This window comes from Panthera pardus, unplaced genomic scaffold, assembly GCF_024362965.1.
Source record: "Panthera pardus isolate Hobbes unplaced genomic scaffold, ASM2436296v1 HiC_scaffold_24, whole genome shotgun sequence".
NCBI classification, from domain to species: domain Eukaryota; kingdom Metazoa; phylum Chordata; class Mammalia; order Carnivora; family Felidae; genus Panthera; species Panthera pardus.
The window spans coordinates 10,515,732-10,538,686 of NW_026526810.1; the positions used below are offsets into that span (position 1 = coordinate 10,515,732).

Here is a 22,955-nt window from a genome sequence, read left to right on the forward strand (position 1 = left end):
CTCACAGAACGTTTTGTAAACCCTCTCTGGGTAAATTAATGCCTTTTTTTTAAATCTTTGTTCTTAAAGAATATTTGGTGTTATTCTTTCCTTGCCTCTGCCTCAGGCCAGCTTTTGTTTGCTCTTAAAAGAGCAAATTTAGGCTTCCTCTTAGTATCAAAAAAAGTTAAAAAAATCTTTCATTTCCAAATAATGCAGTGCCTATCAGATAACAGTTATTTTCAACACGCAATACTTTTTAACTAACCAAGTGGACTGAGTAACAAAGAAACGTATTTCAAGCCCCGTGTAAGGAAATCTGATTTTTTTGTATTCATGCCTGATTTTCTCTTGTGTTCCAGATTTGAACTTTCTGTCTCCGATCTCGTTACCCAGAAGTCTCCTGGAGCTGCTGCACTGCCCCCTGGGACACTGTCACCGGTGTAGTGAGCCCATGTTTACAATTGTCTACCCCAAGCTCTTCCCCTTGAGAGAGACGCCGATGGCAGGCCTGCACCAGGGGTAATCATGCCTAAGTGGGCACCAGGGCTTACACCTGGGAGAGGGGTGGAGGCCATGCAGGGAAGTATTGTTAAGTCAGCAGCTCTCAAGGTGCCCAGAGTGCTTCCTGAGATACAGCTGAAGGAAACAAAAGCACATTCTCAGCATCACAAGAAAACTGGACTTCCCTCTATTACTTTTTTGGCCGTGTACAGAAGAGTTTTGTTGCATATGTTCTTTAGAGTAGCTCATTCTTTGCCAGGAGCGTTTTCCTGCTATTCCGCTATTCACAATAGTCTTTAGGCAATAAGGAATGTCAGAACAAAATATTTGTTATATAATGGGACCAGCCCAGCCCTTCTATTTAATTGGCGTTGCTAACTGAAAGTACATGGCTGAACATTGTGTGTGTGCGTGTGTGTGTGTATGTGTTTCTGTTTTGAATTTCTAACACTTCCAAATGCCATTCTCTTGCCACTCTCTATTTATTGGCGCAGTGCCTTGAATTTGCTAAGAATGTTCACCAAGCAAAAACCCCTAAACTGGTGGTTTAAAAAAAGAAAACCAGACAATTAAAATTAGGACATCAAATGAAAAATCCCCCATTAACACAACCTTAGCATATAGATATTCTAAATTTAGGATTTTCTAAATTCACTTTTTTCAAAGTTAAAAAAAAGAAAGTACTAGAACGCCTCATTTATCCATCCAGTGGTATTTTGGGTTAGTAAGTTTTTCAGAGAACTTGTTACCCCCTATTGAGTGCCAAGAAGCATTTACTTTGTAAGCATTTCTGTAGAAAGAGAGCGAGCCTGGGCGGGGTGCTGAAACTCTCTGAGCCTCAGACTGGGGAGAGAACATCGTGCTGGGTGGGGCTATCATGAGGATGAGCAGATGATGAAGGTAAAGGCTCTTCAACAAGTGGTAGTTACCTTTACCAGCGGTGTACCCACTCCCTCGCACAACTGCACTTCTCTTTCTCTTACCCCGAATAACCCTGGTTTGTTATACTTCCGGTTGCTGTTTCCACTTTCTGTATTTTTAACGTTTTTTGCTTCGTTGTGCCTGCCCACAAGAAGCCTTCCTCCAAACCTTTCTAAGTTTGCTACTTAAAATCCGAAGTGATCACATCACCAAATTTAGTGGGATTCCGTTTAGATTGGAGTTAAAAGGACTGAGTCAGAGTCTGCGTGTATTACTTCCTACACGAATAAAATTAACAAATGAAATAGACACAGTGGAGGAGAGCCATAGTTGCATAGGGGCAGGTGCCCGGGCCCTGACTCCAGCTCCTCCGCCCAGAGACCTTGAGCAGAGGACATAAAATCTCTAAGCTTCAACTTTTCATTAATAAGATGAGCATAATATTAATATCTATTTAATAAGGTCATTGTGAGGATAAATGAGATCATTCATGGAAAGAGCCCAGGCATGTAATAAATACTAAGTAAATGGTAACTATTTTAATCTATTTTTTTTTAGCACAGAGACTTGTAAAAATTTCTCGTATGTGTGTGTTTCTAGCAAATGCTTTTCATGTTAGTAAGATATCATCATAGGATAATCTTAACGAATTCATTAAACTATCATAAAATCCTTATGCATAGTACAGTGTTTTGTTGTTTTTTTTTAATAGAAGACATTTTCTTATTGAAAATATGAAAATGAAAACAATTCTGTATGGTCAGGATACCCTGTCAGTAGCTGATAAAATTCTGAATACCTTTTTCAAAAAGATAAACTTTCTTTTTATCATGGCAATTAATTTGTGAAAGTAAATTAGATCCTTCAAAAGGAGACATTTTTTGTGTGTGTTATCTTTATAGGAGATTTGGGGAATTTATTCAGCATTTGAATGTTTTATTGACTGTTACTTATTTGTCTGCTACAACCTAGAATGTCAGTGTGAATAATCTTATATTGTTTCGGGACATAAAATATAATAGTATTAGTTTCATAAAATGAATATATCCAGTACATAGGACTTAAGCAGTGCCCGTTTGTTGAGCAAAGCCAGAAGTGCCTGTGTTTATAGCAAAGATGAAATGCCAAGACATAAACATGGCTTTCTGTGGTGAGTTAATGCTAGGGTTGAAATTGAGAGTTTGTGGCTTTCATTCGGTCCACCAGACTTTGCTCCTTCCCATGTTGCTATGGAGATTGTATTAAAAGCATTGACTTCAGTTTCTATCATAGTCTTTAAAGTACTTTCTTTTGTAACTGAAAACCAACTACTTGAATCTCAGTAGCTTACTGCTGAAAATAAAATCAATATTTTTAATATCATAAACTAACTACAAGGTCTTGATAATATTATTTTTAAGTTTTATAATATATTCAGTTCAGTTGGCTTTGCTTGTTGTAAATAATACATTGTATCAGCCAATACCTAAATCATTGTGGACATCTGGCATCATTTTAAAAGAACATATTGGATATTCTTCTAAAATACCAAGTCCCATACAAGTGTTAGTTTCAACCTAAATTTAATACAGAGTGAAGCAAAAAGAAATTATAGTATTTTTAATAAACAATAGATTCCCAAACCTTCAAATATCAATAAAACAGAAGAATGGCTAGCATATTCATGATTTTGAATCCTTATAGCACATTTTCTTTCCTAAAACTTACTGTTCACTTATTAAAATGGAGAACATCAGCATAGAGGGTTATTTATTATTACAACAACGTGTCTGGCTTTTCCCCATGCATGCGTGATTTATACAAGTTCTGTATTTTCCAATAGGAAATCAGGTCACCCAAGGTTTTTCAGGGCTATATATTAATTTGCTAGGAATGCCACAACATTTAAAATGCCACAAAACCGGGTGACTTAAATAATAGGATATCCGTTGTCTCACAGCTCTGGAGGCTGGAAGTCTGAAATCGGCATGTTGGCGGAGTCGTTCCTTGTGACGGCTGTGAGGGAAGGGTCTGTTCCAGGCGTCTCTCCTTGGCTTGGAGATAGATGGCTGTCTTCTCCCTGTGTCTTTACATCATCTTCTCTCTATGTCTGTCTCGCTCTGTGTCTAAACTTCCCCTTTTTGTAAGGACCCCAGTGATATTGCATTAGGGCCCACTCAGGTGGGCTTTAATCCTCCCTTAACTAATTATACCTGAAGTGATCCTGTTTCCAAATAATGTCACTGCATTACTCTGCTCAGGCCGCCATAACAAAATACCATAACTCACTGACTTGAACAACAGAAATTTATTTCCTCACAGTTCTTAGGCTGGAAGTCTGAAATCAGGGTGCACATGGTCAGGTTGTAGGGGAGAGTTTTTTTCTTGGTTTGCAGATGGCCACTTTTTTGCTGCCTCACATGGCAGAGAGCTTGTGAGCACATGCACACAGGCTCACTGGTGTCTCTTCTTTTTATAAGGGTGCTAATCCCATTATGAGTGCCCCATCCTCATGACCTCATCTAAACCTACTATCTCCAGAAGGGCCTAACTGCAAATACCCATCACATTAGAGGTCAGGGCTTCATCACATGAATTTGGGAGGACATACTTCAACCCATAACAGTCCGTTCCAAAAATTCATGTTCTTCTCACATGCAAAATAAATTCACCCTATCCCAACACCCCCCAAATCCTAACCCATTCCAACATCAACTTGTAAGTTAAAAAAAAATCTCATCTTTTTTTTTAAATGTTTTATTTATTTTTGAGAGAGAGAGAGAGAGAGTAGTGGGGGAAGGGCAGAGAGAGGGAGATAGAGAATTCCAAGCAGGCTCTAAGCTGTCAGTGGCTCGATTCTACAAACCATGAGATCATGACCTGAGCCAAAGTTGGACACTTACTTGATTGTTCAGATGCCCCAGTTCAAAATCTCCTTTTAAATATCTAAATCAGGTAAGGATAAAACTTGGGTATAATTCTTCCTGGGGCAGGACTCCTCTCCAGTTATACCATATAAAAACCATATAAAAATATGTTTAATTATTAAAACATTACTAGACCAGGGGCGCCTGGGTGGCTCAGTTGGTTGGGCATCCGACTTCAACTCAGGTCATGAACTTACAGTCTGTGAGTTTGAGCCCCGCATCGGGCTCTGTGCTGACAGCTTGGAGCCTGGAGCCTGGAGCCTTCTCTGAATTCTGTGTCTCCCTCTTTCACTGCCCCTCCCCACTCTCACCGTGTGTGTGTCCTCTCTCAAAAATAAAAACATAAAAGAAATTTAAAAAAAATTGTTAGACCAGTTATTTATTTTTATTTTGATGGGGGACAAAGTATGTCTATTCAATTCACACATGATCATAGAAGCAAAATTAGAAAACACAATTCTGGGGGCACTTGGGTGGCTCAGTCGGTTAAGCGTCCAACTTCGGCTCAGGTCATGATCTCGTGGTCCATGAGTTTGAGCCCTACGTCGGGCTCTGTGCTGACAGCTCGAGCCTGGAGCCTGTTTCGAATTCTGTGTCCCCTTCTCTCTCTCTGACCCTCCCCCGTTCATGCTCTGTCTCTCTCTGTTTCAAAAATAAATAAACGTTAAAAAAATTTTTTACAATTCTGCAAAAGGAGACTATCTCAAACAGAAGAACTTCAACCAGAAATGACCATTGGTAATAGGTTAAAGTAGAATCTCTCTAAATTGACTTTTTTTAAAAGTTTATTTATTTATTTTTGTGAGAGAGGGACAGAGAGAACATGTTCACACAAGCAGGGGAGAGACAGAGAGAAAGGAAGAAAGAGAGGATCCCAAGAAGGTTCTGCGTTGTCAGCACAGAGCCTGAGTCAGGGTTCGATCCCACAAACTGTGACATCATGACCTGAGCCAAAATCAAGAGTCAGATGCTTAACTGACTGAGTCACCCGGGCACTCCTCTCTAAATTGACTTCTCAACCAAGGATCCATTGAATCAGATTATTGGTGCTCTTTATATCCTTTTTTAAAAAATTGTATTAAGAACATTTAAACATGAGATCTACCTTCTTAACAAATTTTCAAGTGCATAGTACAATAATATTAACTACAGGCACCACATTCAGCAGCAGCACTCTAGAATTTGTTCAGTTTGCATAACTGAAGCTGACAACAACTCCCGTTTCTTCCTCCCCTTCTCCAGCTTCTGGCAACCACCATTCTACTCTCTGCTTCTATGAGTTTACTTTTTTAGATACCTCGTGTAAGTGAAATCCTGTCCTCCTGGGGCTGGCTTATTTCACTTAGCATAATGTCTTCCAGGTTTGTTTGTGTCATTGCATATGCCAGGACATCCTTCTTTTTTTTAGTCTAAGTGATATTCCATCCTTATGGGACGCCTGGGTGGCACAGTCAGTTGAGCATCTGACTCTTGATCTCATGGTTCATGGGATCGAGCCCCACGTTGGGCTCTGCGCTGACAGCGCAGAACCTGCTTGTGATTCTCTCTCTCCCTCTCTCTCTCTGCCCTTCCCCGCTTGCGAATGTTCTCTCTCAAAATAAATTAATAAAATATTAAAAATAAATTACTTAAAAAAAATTCATCCCATATTTCTACCAGATTGTCTTTATCTGTTCACCCATCAGCAGACATTAAGGTTGTTTTCAGATCTAGGATATTGTGAATAATGCCGTCATGAACATGGAGTGCAGGTATTTCCTTGAGACTCTGATTTCTTTTGGTTACATACTCAGAGTGGGATTTCTGGATCATATGACAGTTATATTTTAATTTTTTTGAGGAGCTGCCGTACTATTTTCCATAACAGCTGCAGCATTTTACCTTCCCACCAAAAGTATACAAGGATTCCCATTTCTCTGTATCTTTGCCAACACATTATTTTTTGTTTGGTTGTTTCATTTGTTGTTTTTACAATAGCGATCCTAATAGGTATGAGGTGATGCCTCACTGTGGTTTGATGTGTATTTCCTTGATGATTAATAATGTTGAGAACCTTTTCATGGGCCTGTTGGCCACTTGTATGTCTTTGGAGAGATGTCTGTGTAAGTCCTTTGCCCATTTCTAAATCAGATTATTTGTTTATTGCTATTGAGTTATAGGAATTCCTTATATATTTTGGATATTAACCCATCATCAAGTAGTGGGATTCTCAAATATTTTTTCCCTATTTTATAAGTTGCTTTTTCCTTTTGTTTCCTTCTGCTTTGCGGAAGCTTTTTAGTTTGAAGTAGTCCTACTCACCTGTTTTTGCTTTTGTTGCTGTGCTACTCGTGTCATGTTCAAGAATTCATGGTAGGGGTGCCTGGGTGGCTCAGTCAGTTTAGCCAACTCTTGGTTTCAGCTCAGGTCATGATCTCATGATTTTCTGAGTTTGAGCCTCACATTGGGCTGTGTGCCGACAGCACAGAGCCTGCTTGGGATTTTCTCTCTCCCTCCCACTCTGCCCCTTCCCCATTCATGCTGTCTCTGTGTCTCTCAAAAATAAATGAATGAACTTTAAAAAAAAAAAAAAAAAAAAAAGAATTCATTGTCAAGACCAATGTTAATTAAGAAGCTTTCTCCCAATGTTTTCTTCTAGTTTTATAGTCTCAGGTCTTACATATAAGTCTTTAATCTATTTTGAGTTGATCTTTTTATGTATGGTGTAAGATAAGCTTTCTACTCTCAGTTTCATTCCTTTTGCATGTGGATATCCAATTTCCCAGCACCATTTTTTGAAGAGACTCTTTTTCCCATTGTATATTCTTGGCTTCCTTGTGGAAGATCAGTTAACAGTTTTGTGTGGGTCTGTTTCTAGGCCCTGTGTTCTGTTCCATTTGTCTGTGTACCTTTCTTTATGCCAATACCATACTGTTCTGATTACTGTAGCTTTGTAAAACACTTTGCAGTCAAGATAATGGGACGCCTCGAGCTTTGTTCTTTCTCAAGATTTGCTTGGCTCTGTGGGATCTTTTGTTGGCTCCAGGTGAGTTTTAGGAATTTTTTTTCTCTTCTTGTTAAAAATGCTATTGGAGTTAGTTCCAAATAGCTCAGAGTAACTCATCCACTCATTAATTAATGTGTCCAGTTAGCAGATATGCAGTGAGCATTCCCCGCAAGCAGAGCACTGTGGGAGGTAATGACACCCTGGCTTCAGTCAGCTGCTTTCAAGCTCTGATGTAGAGTTTCGTTTTCTTCAGGAATTCTCCTTGGTCTTTTAGGCCAGAGCGATTACGTGAGAGGGCCAGATGTCCTGGTGACGGATGTGCCTCGGGATAGAGGCCTGTGAGAGGCGTGCGGAACTCATTGTCTTATGGCTTCTCTCATCTTTCAGGACAACTTAATACTCTCTTCTCCACTCACTGTAATTTCACTCACTGTAGTTTATCTCTAAATAATCTCTCCTAATTCTTATATAGTTAAATCACTTACGAAATGTTTCTCATTACCTTATCCTTGCTTTTTATGGCTATTACTTTCTTCTATGAAACCAGTTAATCAGTAATACTGACATTATTTGCTTACTTGTATTTGGGATTTTTTTTTTTTTCTTTTAGCCAAAGCCTATTCATTGACCGGCACCCTCTTTGCGCAGGTAAAATACTCTTCAACAAATTAAGTAAATTGTTCTTCACTGTTTTTTCCTACTCGTATCACTCAGTTATTGTGCATTGACCTCTGCGATGTGCCAAACTCTGTATTAGGTACCGGGGATTCAGCCCTGACCACACCACCTGATAACTTCTTTTCCCATACATACATTTCACCCCTGACGTCCTAGGGGATGGACTGATCAAATAGAGAAACCAGTATGTCATATTTAAGCCTCTAGGTCTGCACGTAGGATCTTCCCATGAGAAACCGTCACCGTTAACATAAGTGGAACAAGCAGATACAATATGTTATGAGATAATTCTCCCTTAATTTGTGTACGGGTTTGGGATGTCATCTGATCAACTCCGTCTAATAAATATTGTTTTTCTTCTGGCTTGAATTTCTGTATGAGTCAAGGATATGCTTTTTGCTTTTTGTTTCTAGTCAGGAAACACGTTTGCAAAGAAGATACCATATTTCTTATGTTTTTTTGGGGACTCCAGAATGTGCCAACCACATTGTGATTTTTTTTTTAAGAATAGTGTATTTCTGTATTTTAAAACTAAGCTGAAATGCTCTTTCTCCTGTCTTGCCTATAAATAAGAGATTCTAAAGCAACAAATGTCATGTCTGATGTTCTTTGTAGAATGTACTAACCTCCTTTTCCTAACTATAGAGTTTATTGCTTAGCTCAGAATTTCTCCCTTAAAACTGTCACATCCCTGGTGCCACAGCTTAGGAATTTTAAAGGATCAAACCAGCACAAATCCATTCGTAAGGCAGTAGATTTGGTGTATTTGTAACAATTTAGATCATTAATGCAACAAGCAGATACAATATGTTGTTAGAATCTCCCACAAGTCATAAGTCCACATAGTTGGATTTTTTGTAGCACAACTATGGCACCTCCAGGTTACCCACCCCACCCTTGAGCATCATAAGGAGTTAATAATGATCAGTGGGCATTATGCTTCAGTAAGTAAAAAACCAACAACAAAACAACAACAAAACACATTTTTATGGAGTTGGATTTTTTTGCTTAGAGCCTTTATTTTTAAAAATCCAGCGGCATGAAATGTACTGTTTCTATGAATGATTTTCATGTAGCATAATTATTTTTTTTTAAAGCCAGGAGAGTTAAGTTTAGTTAGCTGATCCTCAAAAATCCACTTATCATACTTAAGATCATTTTGTTTCTGAGTTTCATTTCAATTGTGATTTATACACATGTATACATGCTGGTGTGTGTGAAGCAAATTATCTGAAGTAGGGTTCTAACCAACTTTAATTTTTTTTAGTTAAGGTAATACAAAGTATCCAATGACTTAAAATTTATATAGTTTCCTGAATTAAGAAAATCTCGAAAGTGATGCTTGCCTTTCATTTTCATATGAGTGTAATTTGCAAAGTAGAAGGTTTTGATTTTGATGGAGTCAAATTTATCCATTTTAATTTTATAGTTAGTGCTTTTTATGTCCTAAGAAATCTTTACCTACCCCAGGGTCATAAGGATGTTCTCTTTTCCATTGATCTGTGTCTGTCTCTCAGTCAATGCCAAACTGTGTTGATTCTGTAGTTATATATTAGCCCTTAATATCAGATAAAGTGATACTTCTTTATAAGTAGAAGTGATACTTCTACTTATTCTTTTTCAGAATTCTGTTAATTCTTCTAGGGCCTCTGCATTTCCATATAAATTTTAGAAGAAGCTTATCTTTGTCTCAAAAAAAAAAAAAAAAAAAAAAAAAAAACCCTTGTGCTGGATTTCGAAAAGAATTGCATTCAATCTATAGATCAACCTTGGAGAGAATTAACATGTTTGCGATGTTGAGTCTTCCGGTGTGTGAATACTGTGTCTTTCCATTTTTTTAAGTAGTCTTTTATTTCTTTCATCAATATTTAATAACTTGCAGCATAGAAGTCCTTAAATGTTTTGTTAAATTTATACCCAAGTGTCCCACTTTCTTTATGTGACTATAAATGATATTATACTTTTAAATTCCACTTTCCATGTGTTCATTGTTAGTATGTGGAAATGTGATTCATTTTTGTATTTCAGTCTTATGTGCCTGCAGCATTGCTGAACTTGCTTAAAGGTCTAGGAGTACATTTTGTAGATGCTTTGGTGTTTTCTATGTAGACAATCATGTCATCTGAAAGTAGAAATAGTTTTATTTCTCCACCTTCCATTCTCTATGCCTTTTATTTCTTTTTCTTGCCTTACTGCAGTGGTTAAAACTTCAAGTACTGTGTTGATTAAGGTGTTGAAAGTACACATCCCTTATAGAGTATGAAGTTAGCAGTAGGTTTTTGTAGATTCTAATTATCAGATTGAGAAAGATCCCCTCTATTCCTGTTTGCTGAGGCTTTTTATCATTAGTGGAGATTTTTCAAATGCTTTTTTCTGAGTCCATTGATATCATACAATTTTTTTTTCATTCACCTGCTGACATGATCAATGAAATTGATTTTCAAATATTAAACCAACCTTACATACCCAGAATAACCCCCACCTGACAATGGTGTATAGCTCTTTTTATACTTTTCTGTATTAGTTTAATACTTTGTTGAAGATTTTTCTATCTGTATTCATGAGAGAGATGGTCTATCGTTTTCTGGTTTTAAACTGTCTGGCTTTAGAGTCAGAGTAATTACTGGCCTTATAAAATGAGTTGGGAAGTGTTCTTCCTTTTCTGTTTTTTCTGCAAGAGACTGTAAAAATTCCTCTTAGCTCTTCTTTAAATGTTTGATAGAATTCTCCAGTGAAATTGTCTGGACCTGGAGATTTCTTTTCTTTTTTTAATTACGAAGTCAATTTTTAATAATTACAGTACTTTTCAGGTTGGCTATTTCATCTTGGTTGAGTGTTGGTAGTTTGTAGTTTTCAAGGAATCCATCTACTCTCAGCTTACAAATTTATGACTATGAAATGGTTCATAATCTCATTTTTTTAATGGTTTCAGGATTTGTACTGATAACACCTGTTTCATTTCTTATATTAAGAGAGCCTTCTGTCTCTTTATCTTTGTTAGTCTTGCTATAGATGTATCAATTTTATTGACCTTCTTAATCCTAGTGAAATTGTTGATTTCACTGATTTATTATTCCTTCGTTCTGCTTGCTTTGGGTTTATTTTGCCTTTGGGGGATGGGATCTCAGATCATTGATTTGAGAACTTTCCTTTTTAACATAAGCATTACGTACCATACATTTCTCTCTCAGCACTGCTTTCCCATGCCTCAAAATTTTTGATATGTTGTCTTTTCATTTTCATTCAGTTCATGTAAGTTTCTATTTGAGATTGCCTCTTTAATCCATGGGAAAGTAGTCATTTGACCCATAGGTCAAGGAAGGTCAAAGAACTGTGTTCTTTTATATCCACATTTGGAAATCTTCCTGTTGTCTTTCCGTTATGGATTTCTAATTTGATTCCATTTGGATAGAGAACATGCTCTGTGATTTTTACTTACTTTAGATTGTTCTTCATAAATTGTTCTTTTTTTAGGATTTTTATTTTATTTTTTTAATATGAAATTTATTGTCAAATTGGTTTCTATACAACACCCAGTGCTCATCCCAACAGGTGCCCTCCTCAATACCCATCACCCACCCTCTTCTCCCTCCCACCCCCCATCAACCCTCAGTTTATTCTCAGTTTTTAAGAGTCTCTTATGGTTTGGCTCCCTCCCTCTCTAACCTTTTTTTTTTCCCCTTCCCCTCCCCCATGGTTTTCTGTTAAGTTTCTCAGGATCCACATATGAGTGAAAACATATGGTATCTGTCTTTCTCTGTATGACTTATTTCACTTAGCATAACACTCTCCAGTTCCATCCACGTTGCTACAAAAGGCCACATTTCATTGTTTCTCATTGCCACGTAATATTCAATTGTGTACATAAACCACAATTTCTTCATTCATCAGTTGATGGACATTTAGGCTCTTTCCATAATTTGGCTATTGTTGAAAGTGCTGCTGTAAACATTGGGGTACAAGTGCCCCTACGCATCAGCACTCCTGTATCCCTTGGGGAAATTCCTAGCAGTGCTATTACTGGGTCATAGGGTAGATCTATTTTTAATTTTTTGAGGAACCTCCACACTGTTTTCCAGAGCGGCTGCACCAGTTTGCATTCCCACCAACAGTGCAAGAGGGTTCCCGTTTCTCCACATCCTCACCAGCATCTATAGTCTCCTGATTTGTTCATTTTAGCCACTCTGACTGGCGTGAGGTGATATCTCAATGTGGTTTTGATTTGTATTTCCCTGATGAGGAGTGACGTTGAGCATCTTTTCATGTGCCTGTTGGCCATCTGGATGTCTTCTTTAGACAAGTGTCTATTCATGTTTTCTGCCCATTTCTTCACTGGATTATTTGTTTTTTGGGTGTGGAGTTTGGCGAGTTCTTTATAGAATTTGGATACTAGCCCTTTGTCCGATATATCATTTGCAAATATCTTTTCCCATTCCGTCGGTTGCCTTTTAGTTTTGTTGATTGTTTCCTTTGCAGTGCAGAAGCTTTTTATCTTCATGAGGTCCCAATAGTTCATTTTTGCTTTTAATTCCCTTGCCTTTGGAGATGTGTCAAGTAAGAAATTGCTGCGGCTGAGGTCAGAGAGGTTTTTTCCTTCTTTCTCCTCTAGGGTTTTGATGGTTTCCTGTCTCGCATTCAGGTCCTTTTTCCATTTTGAGTTTATTTTTATGAATGGTGTAAGAAAGAGGTCTAGTTTCATTCTTCTGCATGTTGCTGTCCAGTTCTCCCTGAACCATTTGTTAAAAAGACTGTCTTTTTTCCATTGGATACTCTTTCCTGCTTTGTCAAAGATTAATTAGTTGGTCATACTTTTGTGGGTCCAATTCTGGAGCCTCTATTCTATTCCATTGGTCTATGTGTCTGTTTTTGTGCCAATACCATGCTGTCTTGATGACTGCAGCTTTGTAGTAGAGGCTAAAGTCTGGGATTGTGATGCCTCCCGCTTTGGTCTTCTTCTTCTTCAATATTACTTTGGCTATTCAGGGTCTTTTGTGGTTCCATACAAATTTTAGGATTGCTTGTTCTAGCTTTGAGAAGAATGCTGGTGCAATTTTGATTGGGGTTGCATTGAATGTGTAGATAGCTTTGGGTAGTATTGACATTTTAACAATATTTATTCTTCCAATCCATGAGCACAGAATGTTTTTCCATTTCTTTATATCTTCCTCAATAAATTGTTCTTCATTCTATGACTTCCTGATGGAAGCTCAGGTTATTGATTTTAGAGCTTTCTTCTTTTCTAATACATGTGTTTAGTGTGCTGTGAACTTCCCTTTAATACTGCTTCTGCTGCTTCCCACAATTTTTTGATAAGTTGTATTTCATTTTCACTCAGTTCAAAATATTTTTTTAGGTTTATTTATTTTGAGAGAGAGCGCACGTGAGCAAGCAGAGGAGGGGCAGAGAGAGGGAGAGAGAATTCTGACATGGGTCTCAAACCCACAAGCCATAACCTGAGCCAAAATCAAGTCACACGTTTAACCTACTGAGCCACCCATGCTCCCCCACTACAAAATATTTTAATTTCTTTAGAGACCTGTTCTTCCACCCATGTATTATTTAGAATTTAATTTTTAAAATTTCAAATATTTGGGGATTTTCCATCTGTCTTTCTGTTACTGATTTCTAGTTTAATTTCCAGTTGTGGTCTGAGACCAAAGTTTGTTTGATTTCTCTTCCTTTAAATTTTTTTATGGTGCAGTTTTATGTCCTAGAATGTGGTTTGTCTTGAATAATATTACACATGAGCTTGAGATGAGTGTGTATGAATGTGTATTTTTCTGTTGTTGGATGGAGTATCTGTAAGTGTCAATTAGGTCCAGTTGATTAATGATAACTAACAACTGTATTCTCTCTGATGTTCTGTTTTCTGGATCTATCAACTACTTAAAGAGCTCTAATAGTGGATTTGTCTGTTTCTTACACTTCTGTCATTTTGTGCCTTACATGTTTTGATGCTCTGTTATTAGGTTCATACACATTTTACATTGTTATGTCTTTTTGGAGAATTAACACCTGTATCATGATGTCATGCCCCTCCTTATGTCTGACACTTTTCTTTGTCCTGAATTGAAGTCCATGTCATCTGAAATTGATATAGGTATTAACATGTTCTATCTTTTCCCATCCCTTTACCCTTAACCTGTCTGCCTCTGTATGTTTAAAGTGGGTTTTTTGTACACATTATATATTTGGGCCTAGTTTTTTCATCTGCTTATAGAGTCTCTTTTAATTGGTATATTTAGGTGATTTAAATTTAAAGTGACTATTGATTTAGTTAGATTAATATCTACTGTGTCTATAATTATTTTCTATTTTTTACATTCTTATTTCTTTTCCTCCCTCTTTTTCTGCCTGCTCTGGTTTTAACTGAGCATTTTACATGATTCTATTTTATCTCCTCTATTAGCATACCCATTATAGTCCTTTTTCAAAATGTGTAATGGTTTCCTTAGAGTTTACAATATGTATTTTTTTCACTAATTTAAGTCCATCTTCAAATGACTCTATATTACTCAATGTGTAATAAAGGTGTCTTGTGACTGAATATCCCACATTCCTCCCTGTCATCCCTTACAGAATTGCTGCCCTTCGTGTCAACATCCATCTGTTGTAGTCACACACTACATTGCTACCCTCATTACTTTAAGCAAGTTATACTTTAGTTCAATTGAAAATTAGAAAACTATTTTACTTTACCTTTATTCATGCCTTCTCCAGCAGCCTTCCTGTTTTTATTTAGATCTGAGTTCTGTTGTTTTCCTCCTGGCAATGAATTTTCCTCAGTTATCAGTTTGTCTGAAAAAATCTTTATTCTCCTTTACTTTTGAAGGATAATTTTACTGGGTATAGAATTCTAAGTCAGTGATTTTTTTTTTTTCTTTGAGCACACTAAATATTTTCCTCCGCTCTTTTCTTGCTTGCATGCTTTCTAATATGTCCACTGTAGTTCATATGCTTGTTCTTCTGTAGGTAAGAGTGTTTTCCCACTCTGGCTCTTTTGAAAATTTTCTTATTCTTTTTTTCTAGTTTGAGTATGATATGCCTGTGTGTCTTTTGGGGGTTGTTTTGTTCTGTTTTTGATATTTATCCTGCTTGGTGCTCTTACACTACTGGATCTGTTACTAATTTTGTAAACTTCTTAACCATTATCACTTCAAATATTTCTTTACCTTTCTCTCCTTCTCCTTCTGGTATTCTAATTATGCATATGTTGCACCTTTAGAAATTGTCCCACAGATCTTAGATTTTCTTTTCTATTTTTTAAAATTCTCTGTCTGAAAATTCCAACATCTTTGTCATATCTGGCTCTGGTTCTGACGTTCTGTTTGTCTCTTCAACATGTGCTTTTTCTTGCCTTATGTCTTCTAATTTTTTGTCAGACATATTGTATTAGGTAAAAAAGAACTGAGGTAAGTAGGCATTTAGCGTGCGATTTTGTGTTAATCTGGCTGGGAGTTGGGCTGTGTCTAATATTTGCTATGGTTGTAGGCGTCAGAGGCTTCAAATTCAAATTCATAGTTTCCTTGTTTTAGTCTCCTAAGTTGACATTGGACTTCCCTGTGTACTCTTAAAGAGAGTCAGCATCTTGCAGCTGTTTTATCTGTAATCCACTGTTCTTTTTAATTTTTTTTTTTAATTTATTTGAGAGAGCGAGTATGATTCAGGGAGAGGGGCAGAGGGAGAGAGCAAGAATCTCAAGCAGGCTCCACACTGAGCATGGAGCTCAGCTCTGACACAGGGCTCAATCCCACGACCCTGGGATCATGACCAGAGCTGAAGTCAAGAGTCAGATGCTCAACCAACTAAGCCACCCAGGGCCCCTATTCTTATGCTGGAAACCAGTTACTCTGGTGGTATGGTGTGAGAGAGGAACGTGTTCTGAAGTTTTATGATTATATCTAAGTATTATAGTGGGCCTGTGTTTCTAGGCTATGACTTTAACAAGTTTTTCTTATGTCTCATAGCTTGTTTTTTCCACTGAGGTGGTATGGGCAGGCTAGAGGGGGCTGGAATGGCAACAGTGCCCTTCCCAAGCTAGGATAAGGTTCTGGTAAACTCTTTTCCTCTGGAAAGCAGTCCTTTCTTCTGGACGATGTTCTGGGTGTGACACATGAAAACTACTTCTTTCCTGCTCTTGACTGAGTTACAAGGGGATTTTTTTTTAATTTTTACTATGACAGCCTATAGGATTTCTGTAGGTAAAACCCAAGAATATGTGTGACAATCCTAAGACTGCGGCCCCAGCATTATATGATTCTCAGGCTAGCCTGCGCTCAGCCTCCAGAAGTTCTAATGTCTTCTGTCCAGGCGAGCAAATCCCAGGTGTGACTCTCCAGATTCATCCATCTCTCCAGACTCTGAGGTTGCTCTTTACCCTACACCCTCAGTCCCCTGGTGGCCGGAAGAAAAGTTGTTGGTTTTCAGTTTATTCAGCTTGTTCTTGTATGCCTAGGAGTGATGACTTCTAGGCTACTTACCAGAGATGAAACTACATGTGTCCTCTGTACATTACAGTTATTTTCAAATTTGTTGAGGTGTGTTTTATAGTGAAGGATACTGTCTATCCACGGACATTTGGTGGTGGAAGGGGAGAATATTCTGTTTTTGGGTGGAATGTTCTATATACCTCAATTAGATTCTTTGGTCAATTGAGTTATTTGGTTTTTCTGTACTTTTGCTGATTGTCTGCCTAGTAGCTCTGTCATTTGCTGAAAGCAAGATGGTGAAGTATCCCCTCTAATTGTGGATTTGTCTATTTCTCCTTTCAATGCTGTTATTTTTAAGACTAATGAGATGATTCACATATCATACAATTCGCCTGTTTAAAGTGTACAATTCAGTGTGGATTTTACTATATTCATGGATATGTGCAGCTAGCACCACAGTCAGTTTTAGAACATTTTTCTTATCCTACAAGAAACCTTGTACCTTTCGGCTGTCACCTCTGTACTCCCCCATACCCAGCATGAAGCAACCACTTACTTTCTTCCTCTGTAGATTTCTCTGCCCCAGTTCTTTGGCTAGGGGGAACAAGCTTTTCTTGGCAATTTTTTTTTTTTTTAACACCGATGCCTGTTGGTGGTTCTGGGTTTCTACGAGCATCCTATCTAGCTATATGGGAAGCAGTAAGAAAACCTAGGAAACCCACTGCTGCCATGTTGCCCCTCAAGTCCCAAGGTCCATAGACTGTCTACCTTCAGTCTATCTTTTAGAGTCTTCCTATGCTTGTTTGTTGTGTTATGGACAGTTTGTTGTGCTTTAATTGTAAGAGGATGGATCCAGAAGGACTGGACTGTTCTATCTTGGCAGAACCAAAAGTCCCCAACCAAATATATTTTGTCACTAAAATCCAAAGGGACCCACAGGGAGTATCTATTACTTCATAGTGTGGTTCCAGATGTAAGTCTTCTGAAACTTTACCAATGCAGTAGACACCTGACCTCCTGGAGGATTTCTGTCTCACCTCTAGTACATGTGTCATATTAAGTATCACGTGTGCTTGCTACTTCCAGTTTGTATTCCCCTCATCAATACAAACTGTAATGTCTTGGTGAAAGGAATGCCTTCTGGCGCTCCCACAGGTTTTCAGGAGGTGGCTGAGCAAGGGGCACCATATGGGATCCACTTTAGAGTTCCCGTTTCTCTAAACCTACGATCTCTTCCCTCCAGACTGTGCAGTGGGTTTCCACCCTGTCTCCTTGACTATAGGCATTACTGACTCAGAACTTTTTTTTTTTTTTTAAGGTTTATTTATTTTTGAGAGAGAGTGCGAGCATCAGCTGGGCAGGGGCAGAGAGAGATGGAGAGACACCCTGTCAGTGTGGAGCCAATGCAGGGCTCGAACCCATGAACCACGACACCATGATGTGAGCCGAAATCAAGTAGTGACTCAGAACTTTTGTCACCCATTACAGGGGCTCAGGCTAACACGTTAAATCCTGAGGCATATGTGAACACCCTCATTGGCCTGATCCAACCTTAGATTTAGTCCTGCTGGCTGATTTACTTAGAATCCATTTACATGCTTGCTGTCCAGGTTCCTGCTCATAAACTTTGGCAAGATCCTGCAACTTCTTCATGTATGTTCTCTTTCCCAGTAGCAGGCCTTGCAATTAATTTTCTGGATCGTGCTGGGATTTGACACCCCTTATGGCCCTAAAGACAGTGACCATTGATGGTAGTGGGTCCTGAAGAGAATAGGTGCTTCCTTTTTAGGTAACTACCCCAGATGAAGTCAGTGCCATATTTTTTATGGAAGGAAATGCTCATTGTCTTAGAAGGTAAAAAAGGCTATTTCTGATGTGAAGAAATGTTTAGAGATATCAGAGGTTCAAGGTTCTTAGCTTTGTGTCTCTACAGAGGTTTCCATTTCAAGTGTCAGGGTCCTACCCCTTCCCAGCCAGTACCTTTACCTTAAGAGACTCCACATAAATGTACTTGTACCTGGCATGTGACTTTGCAACCTGTACATTCAGGCTTCAGACGTGCCCCTCCTATAGTTTCATGGAATAAGAACTCCTTTAGGACCACTGCAGAAATGTAGATTCTCCCCCTATGCCTTGAGTGGAGACTTCAAGGCACGAAGCTTAATTGGGGGTAGGAATGGAGATGAGGGCCTGTGAGTGATAATCTCTTTAGCAGTTGGAAGAAGCCATCTTGCTCCACAATCTCTGAATTCACTGTGATGCCATAGCAATCAAGGGCCTCAGCCATTGACTTCCCAGTGCCTTACCCTCCCTTGGCAGTCTGTTTAAGTGATACTTTGAGTACTCATGATGTCAAACCATACTGCACTTTAGCAGTACCCCATTTGTCCCTAGCAAGAACGCCCTACATCCACTTACCAACTCAATTCCAGAATTCCACCTGGATGGACTATTTCCTTACACCCCTCCTTGTAACACTTACTAAATCGGTTGGGGAACTGGCTAGAACACACACATTAGCTGGGAGTTTGGAGAGAAGTGAATGGAGAAGGCCCATTTGCAGGAGCTGAAGCAGGGTTCAGAGCACCCAGAAGGATGATAAAGCACCTGGAAACTTAGAACAGTAGGAAGCTTTGCCATCTTATCCTTCGGCCTGAAGGACTAGGGGATCTAGAGGCTGCTGAGAACCGAAGCCAACAGAGGGGCTGCCCAATAGAAGCTCTAGTCAGGTAGATGGAGTGGGGTACAAATACCCAACCTTTCCACAAAAGCAAAAAGGTAACTGGCAAAAATGGTCACAATCAAAATTTTCAGAACTCTGGAAATTAACAAAAGGCTTACATCTGATGATTATTTACTTAAGAAAAGCAACTGATGCTCAGTAAGAACATAGACCTTTGCAATATAATAACCCATCATAACCCTATCTTGTAATTTATAACCTTGAAAATCAAGAATCTGCAATCATAGGTAAAACCAGCATTCTAGCAGCAACTGGAAAGGGGTACAAGGAGCTTCTTCAAAGGTCCAATGCCAGAGCATTGTCACTGTCCTACTTGGTGGTTCACTGATAGACCCCACTTGCCAGGCTATCTTTATTTGATCTCAGAGCCCACCAATGCAAAAAGCCTCTTCTCTGAGAGTGTTTATCAAAAGCTGTCAAACCAATTACAGGCAACTGCTTAACCGTCACAGCTGCCTGAGGCAGTATGGGGCCAATGATAGACTAACCACAAAGTGAAAAAGGGAAGTCGAGGGAATAAGGTTTCTGTGGGGGCTTTATTTAAAAAGCACTAACAAATTCCTGGAAGTCTGTATGGCCACATGCATGCATAGGGTTGTGAACATGCTCAGGAAAGACCCAGGAAGGCCCTGAGCTCTCCCCTCTGGCTGATTTTGAGGCTCCTTGCAAGCAGGAAGTGAAAGCTGAGGCAGAGTTGGTGCTACCAGGCAGAGTGTTGAAGTGTTACCGGAGCCATACAAGAAGGGGAGCTCTATCCTCCCATCAGCCAAACCTAGCTGGCAGCCAGTTGGTAAGGGAATCCAGGATTGATCCAGAAATATAAGACAAAAGAATCTACAGAGGTGGGTCTAGCTTTGCCTTGGAGGCATTAATCAATGAAGATGAAATGGTAGCAAAGCTTCTTTTGGAAGACTGTCAGAGCCCAGGGGAAAATGAATCAGAAACCCACAGAGAAACAAAATGACCGGTGGTTGCCAGAGACTTGGTGGGGAGCAGGTTGAGGAGGGGGGTGGCTCTCAGCTGCAAATGAAGACAAGGAATTTCCGGAGATAAATATATCTTGATTTTGGTGTTAGTTAACTAATTGTTTAGTTTTCAAATCTCATTCAACTGTATACTTAAAACAGGTAAATTTTATTATATGTTTGTTAATATACCTCAATTAACAGGGCTTTTAAAAAGAAGTAAAGAAAGAAATATTCAACTGCCCTAAATCCTCCTGCTATGCCTCCACTGGCCTAATCTAGTAAAAAACCAGCCATCAGGCAGCTTTGGTGACAAGGTCTGGAGATATGGCCTTCGTGGGCTACAGAGAAAGGCAAAGCCTGGATTAAAGGGTAGAGACCCAGAAGACAGTCAACACAGGGGATCCTGTGGAAACAACAGTAAATTATTCTCTCCTCACAGGAGGATAGCACTTCTGGTGGGAAAAGCAGACCTCTCATAGCTGGAGAGGTCCAGAGTGGGTCAGAGGGCTCGTGACTCCGTGTGGAAAGGTGCCGATGGGAGTTTGAGATGGGATTCCTCTGCTTTGTGGGAAGAAGACCCCCAAACTCTCTTACTCAGATTCTGAAATTACCTCTACAAACAATCTGTGTGAATATTTGTGGGATAAAGTCCTTAAAATCACATTCTTACAAGTTCTTCAATATTAAGCGTTCTAGCTAAATTTGGTGATGTTTTCTGTTACGTGATTTTTAATAACACATTTCAAATTCTGTTACTGTTTTGTTGGCCCTCAGAAGCGGAATTCAGACCGTAACATGGAAAAAGCTTCTTTTCCCTCAGCTGCTAAGTTGGGGGATATTATGTCATTCGAAAACTGGTAAAAGAATGAGCACGCGCATACCTCACCTGATTCCAGTGCTCAGTTTTAAAAGGAAATTTACATTTCTGTTGTGTACTTTTGGGGGGCCGTGCCTAATCCTTTACTTTAACCAAGAAAAAGACTGCCTCTCATGGAAAGAATCCTGAGACTTTCATCTGGAACTCACAGTGTTCTCTCCCTTTTTTCCCCTTCCAGGAGGACAACAGTTAGTTTTGTGGCTTACTGCTGCTCCGCCCAGTGTCTGCAGACATTTGACCTACTGAGTTGATAAACACTCGAGAGCCTCAGGAGTTTTGCCAGCTTGACACTGCAGTTGCCTGTGTATCGCACACTGTTTGTATGGCAGAGGGACGGGACGGTCCAGCCTGGCGGAACAGGCCCTTACATCCTGTCCTGTCAAATGCGGGGGACTGCAAGAACTCTCTGGAAATGTCCCGATTGAGCTCAGAGCTGAAATGCCTTCACCCTTCCCCCACCCCAAGTTGGAATAGATCCTCCCCCAAATTAAGGACCCCTTGTCTTCTGTGTTTTTCTTTTTATGTGAGTATGTCTCATAAGCAAACTATGTAGTGTGATGTGCCTCCCCAAATCCTCAAAGCAAGTTTCAGTTCCCTGAAGAACTCTCTGATTTGATAATACAGCCAAATTAACTTTTGAACACATATACCTTCAAGGATACTTTTAATCTCCTCTCTTTCTTTACCCAGAGGATTATTTCCCCACAGATTATTCTCCCAGGTCTTTACCGGAGTCCAGCAAACTCCAATGGCCTCCAGAATATTGAATATCGGGCGGCGGAGGGGGTGCGGGGTGGGGGGGACTGGAGAGGCTGGGGGTGGAGGGGGAAGTGCCTGAGTTGGCAGCGAAGTTTAGACTCCAGTGAAGGCCCTGCCAGGGTCCCAGAATACACCCTCTGGAAAGTTACAACCCTGTTTATAAGTCTTGCAACACATTAAGAGACTTTTGTGAGGGTTTTTAAACCTAAAAATGTACATCATAAATGAAATACCCTCATATTTTGAAAGACTATTTAGAGAAAAATGATTTTTGAAATTTTTTATTTCCTAACAAGTTTTTTGGTTTTTTGTTTTTTTTTAATATGAGAAGAGTCTGAGGAATAATTGAGGCTTCAAAAGATGTTCTCTTCTTTCTAGACGTAAACATTTCCTGGCTAATGAGAAAGGGGGAGATAAAACACATCAAAATAGGTCCTCCACGGTTACTTGTTAGATGGGTTTAGGATTAAATTTATATTGACTTTGAAATATTTTCGTTACATGTGGAAAATTCCTACTCCCGGTTTTTAGCAAAGTGATTCTAAGCACAACCTGTGCACATTTGTTTAAGTACCTGGTGCATTAGATTATCTTCATTTTGACCCTAGATTTCTTCTGTACTTAACACGCTATTGTCCAGATACCACTGAGAAAATACAGGAAAAGCAAGTCCAAATTCAGCCTTGGACTTTTTAAAAAAAAGACCATACATGGCAAGTCTGTGAGATTATATTCTGACAGAAGAAATGCTCTTAATGGAGGAGCCACATACTTGCTCTTCCTTTGAAAGGATAGCATTTTTATGTTGCTTTGCTGCCAGATGTTCATCTGGTTGCTGCGAAGTGATTCTTTTTTAATTTTAATTATACAGAGTCTTCTCTAACACAGAACTAAAAGGGGAACAACCAAGATTTCCTTGGTAGGAAAATTATTTTCAAAAAATTTCAGACTTGTCAAAAACTTGGTTTTTGGAATCTTATTAGCTGCCCTAAATCTGTAATGCTAGGCTCTAACAGTGCTAAAAATCCTACACGGTTCCTGACGAATGTGTGATCTTTTCACAGTCACACCACCTGCTGCCCGGAAAGCAGACTATCCACGTAGAATGGTGAAGACAGAACATTCCCGTGCGTTCCAACTGCATTTCCACTGTTCCTACTTCCTCTTGTCCCTTTCATAAGTTGGCCTGTTCAGCCTTCACATTT

At 39.1% G+C, this 22,955-nt stretch overlaps 1 protein-coding gene across 3 annotated transcripts in view; it reads left to right on the forward strand.

Moving 5' to 3' along the window:
• Nucleotides 1–21,485, forward strand: part of LRRC28 (leucine rich repeat containing 28) — a 151,602-nt gene extending 130,117 nt beyond the window's left edge. For all 3 annotated transcript variants that reach the window (XM_019460128.2, XM_019460129.2, XM_053888758.1), the window contains 2 exons: nt 342–501; nt 21,170–21,485. In XM_019460128.2, coding sequence (XP_019315673.1) covers nt 342–501; nt 21,170–21,242 — 233 coding nt within the window. In that variant the 3' untranslated portion in view covers nt 21,243–21,485. The remainder of the gene's footprint in view (nt 1–341; nt 502–21,169) is intronic.
• The last annotated feature ends 1,470 nt before the right edge of the window (nt 21,486–22,955 follow it).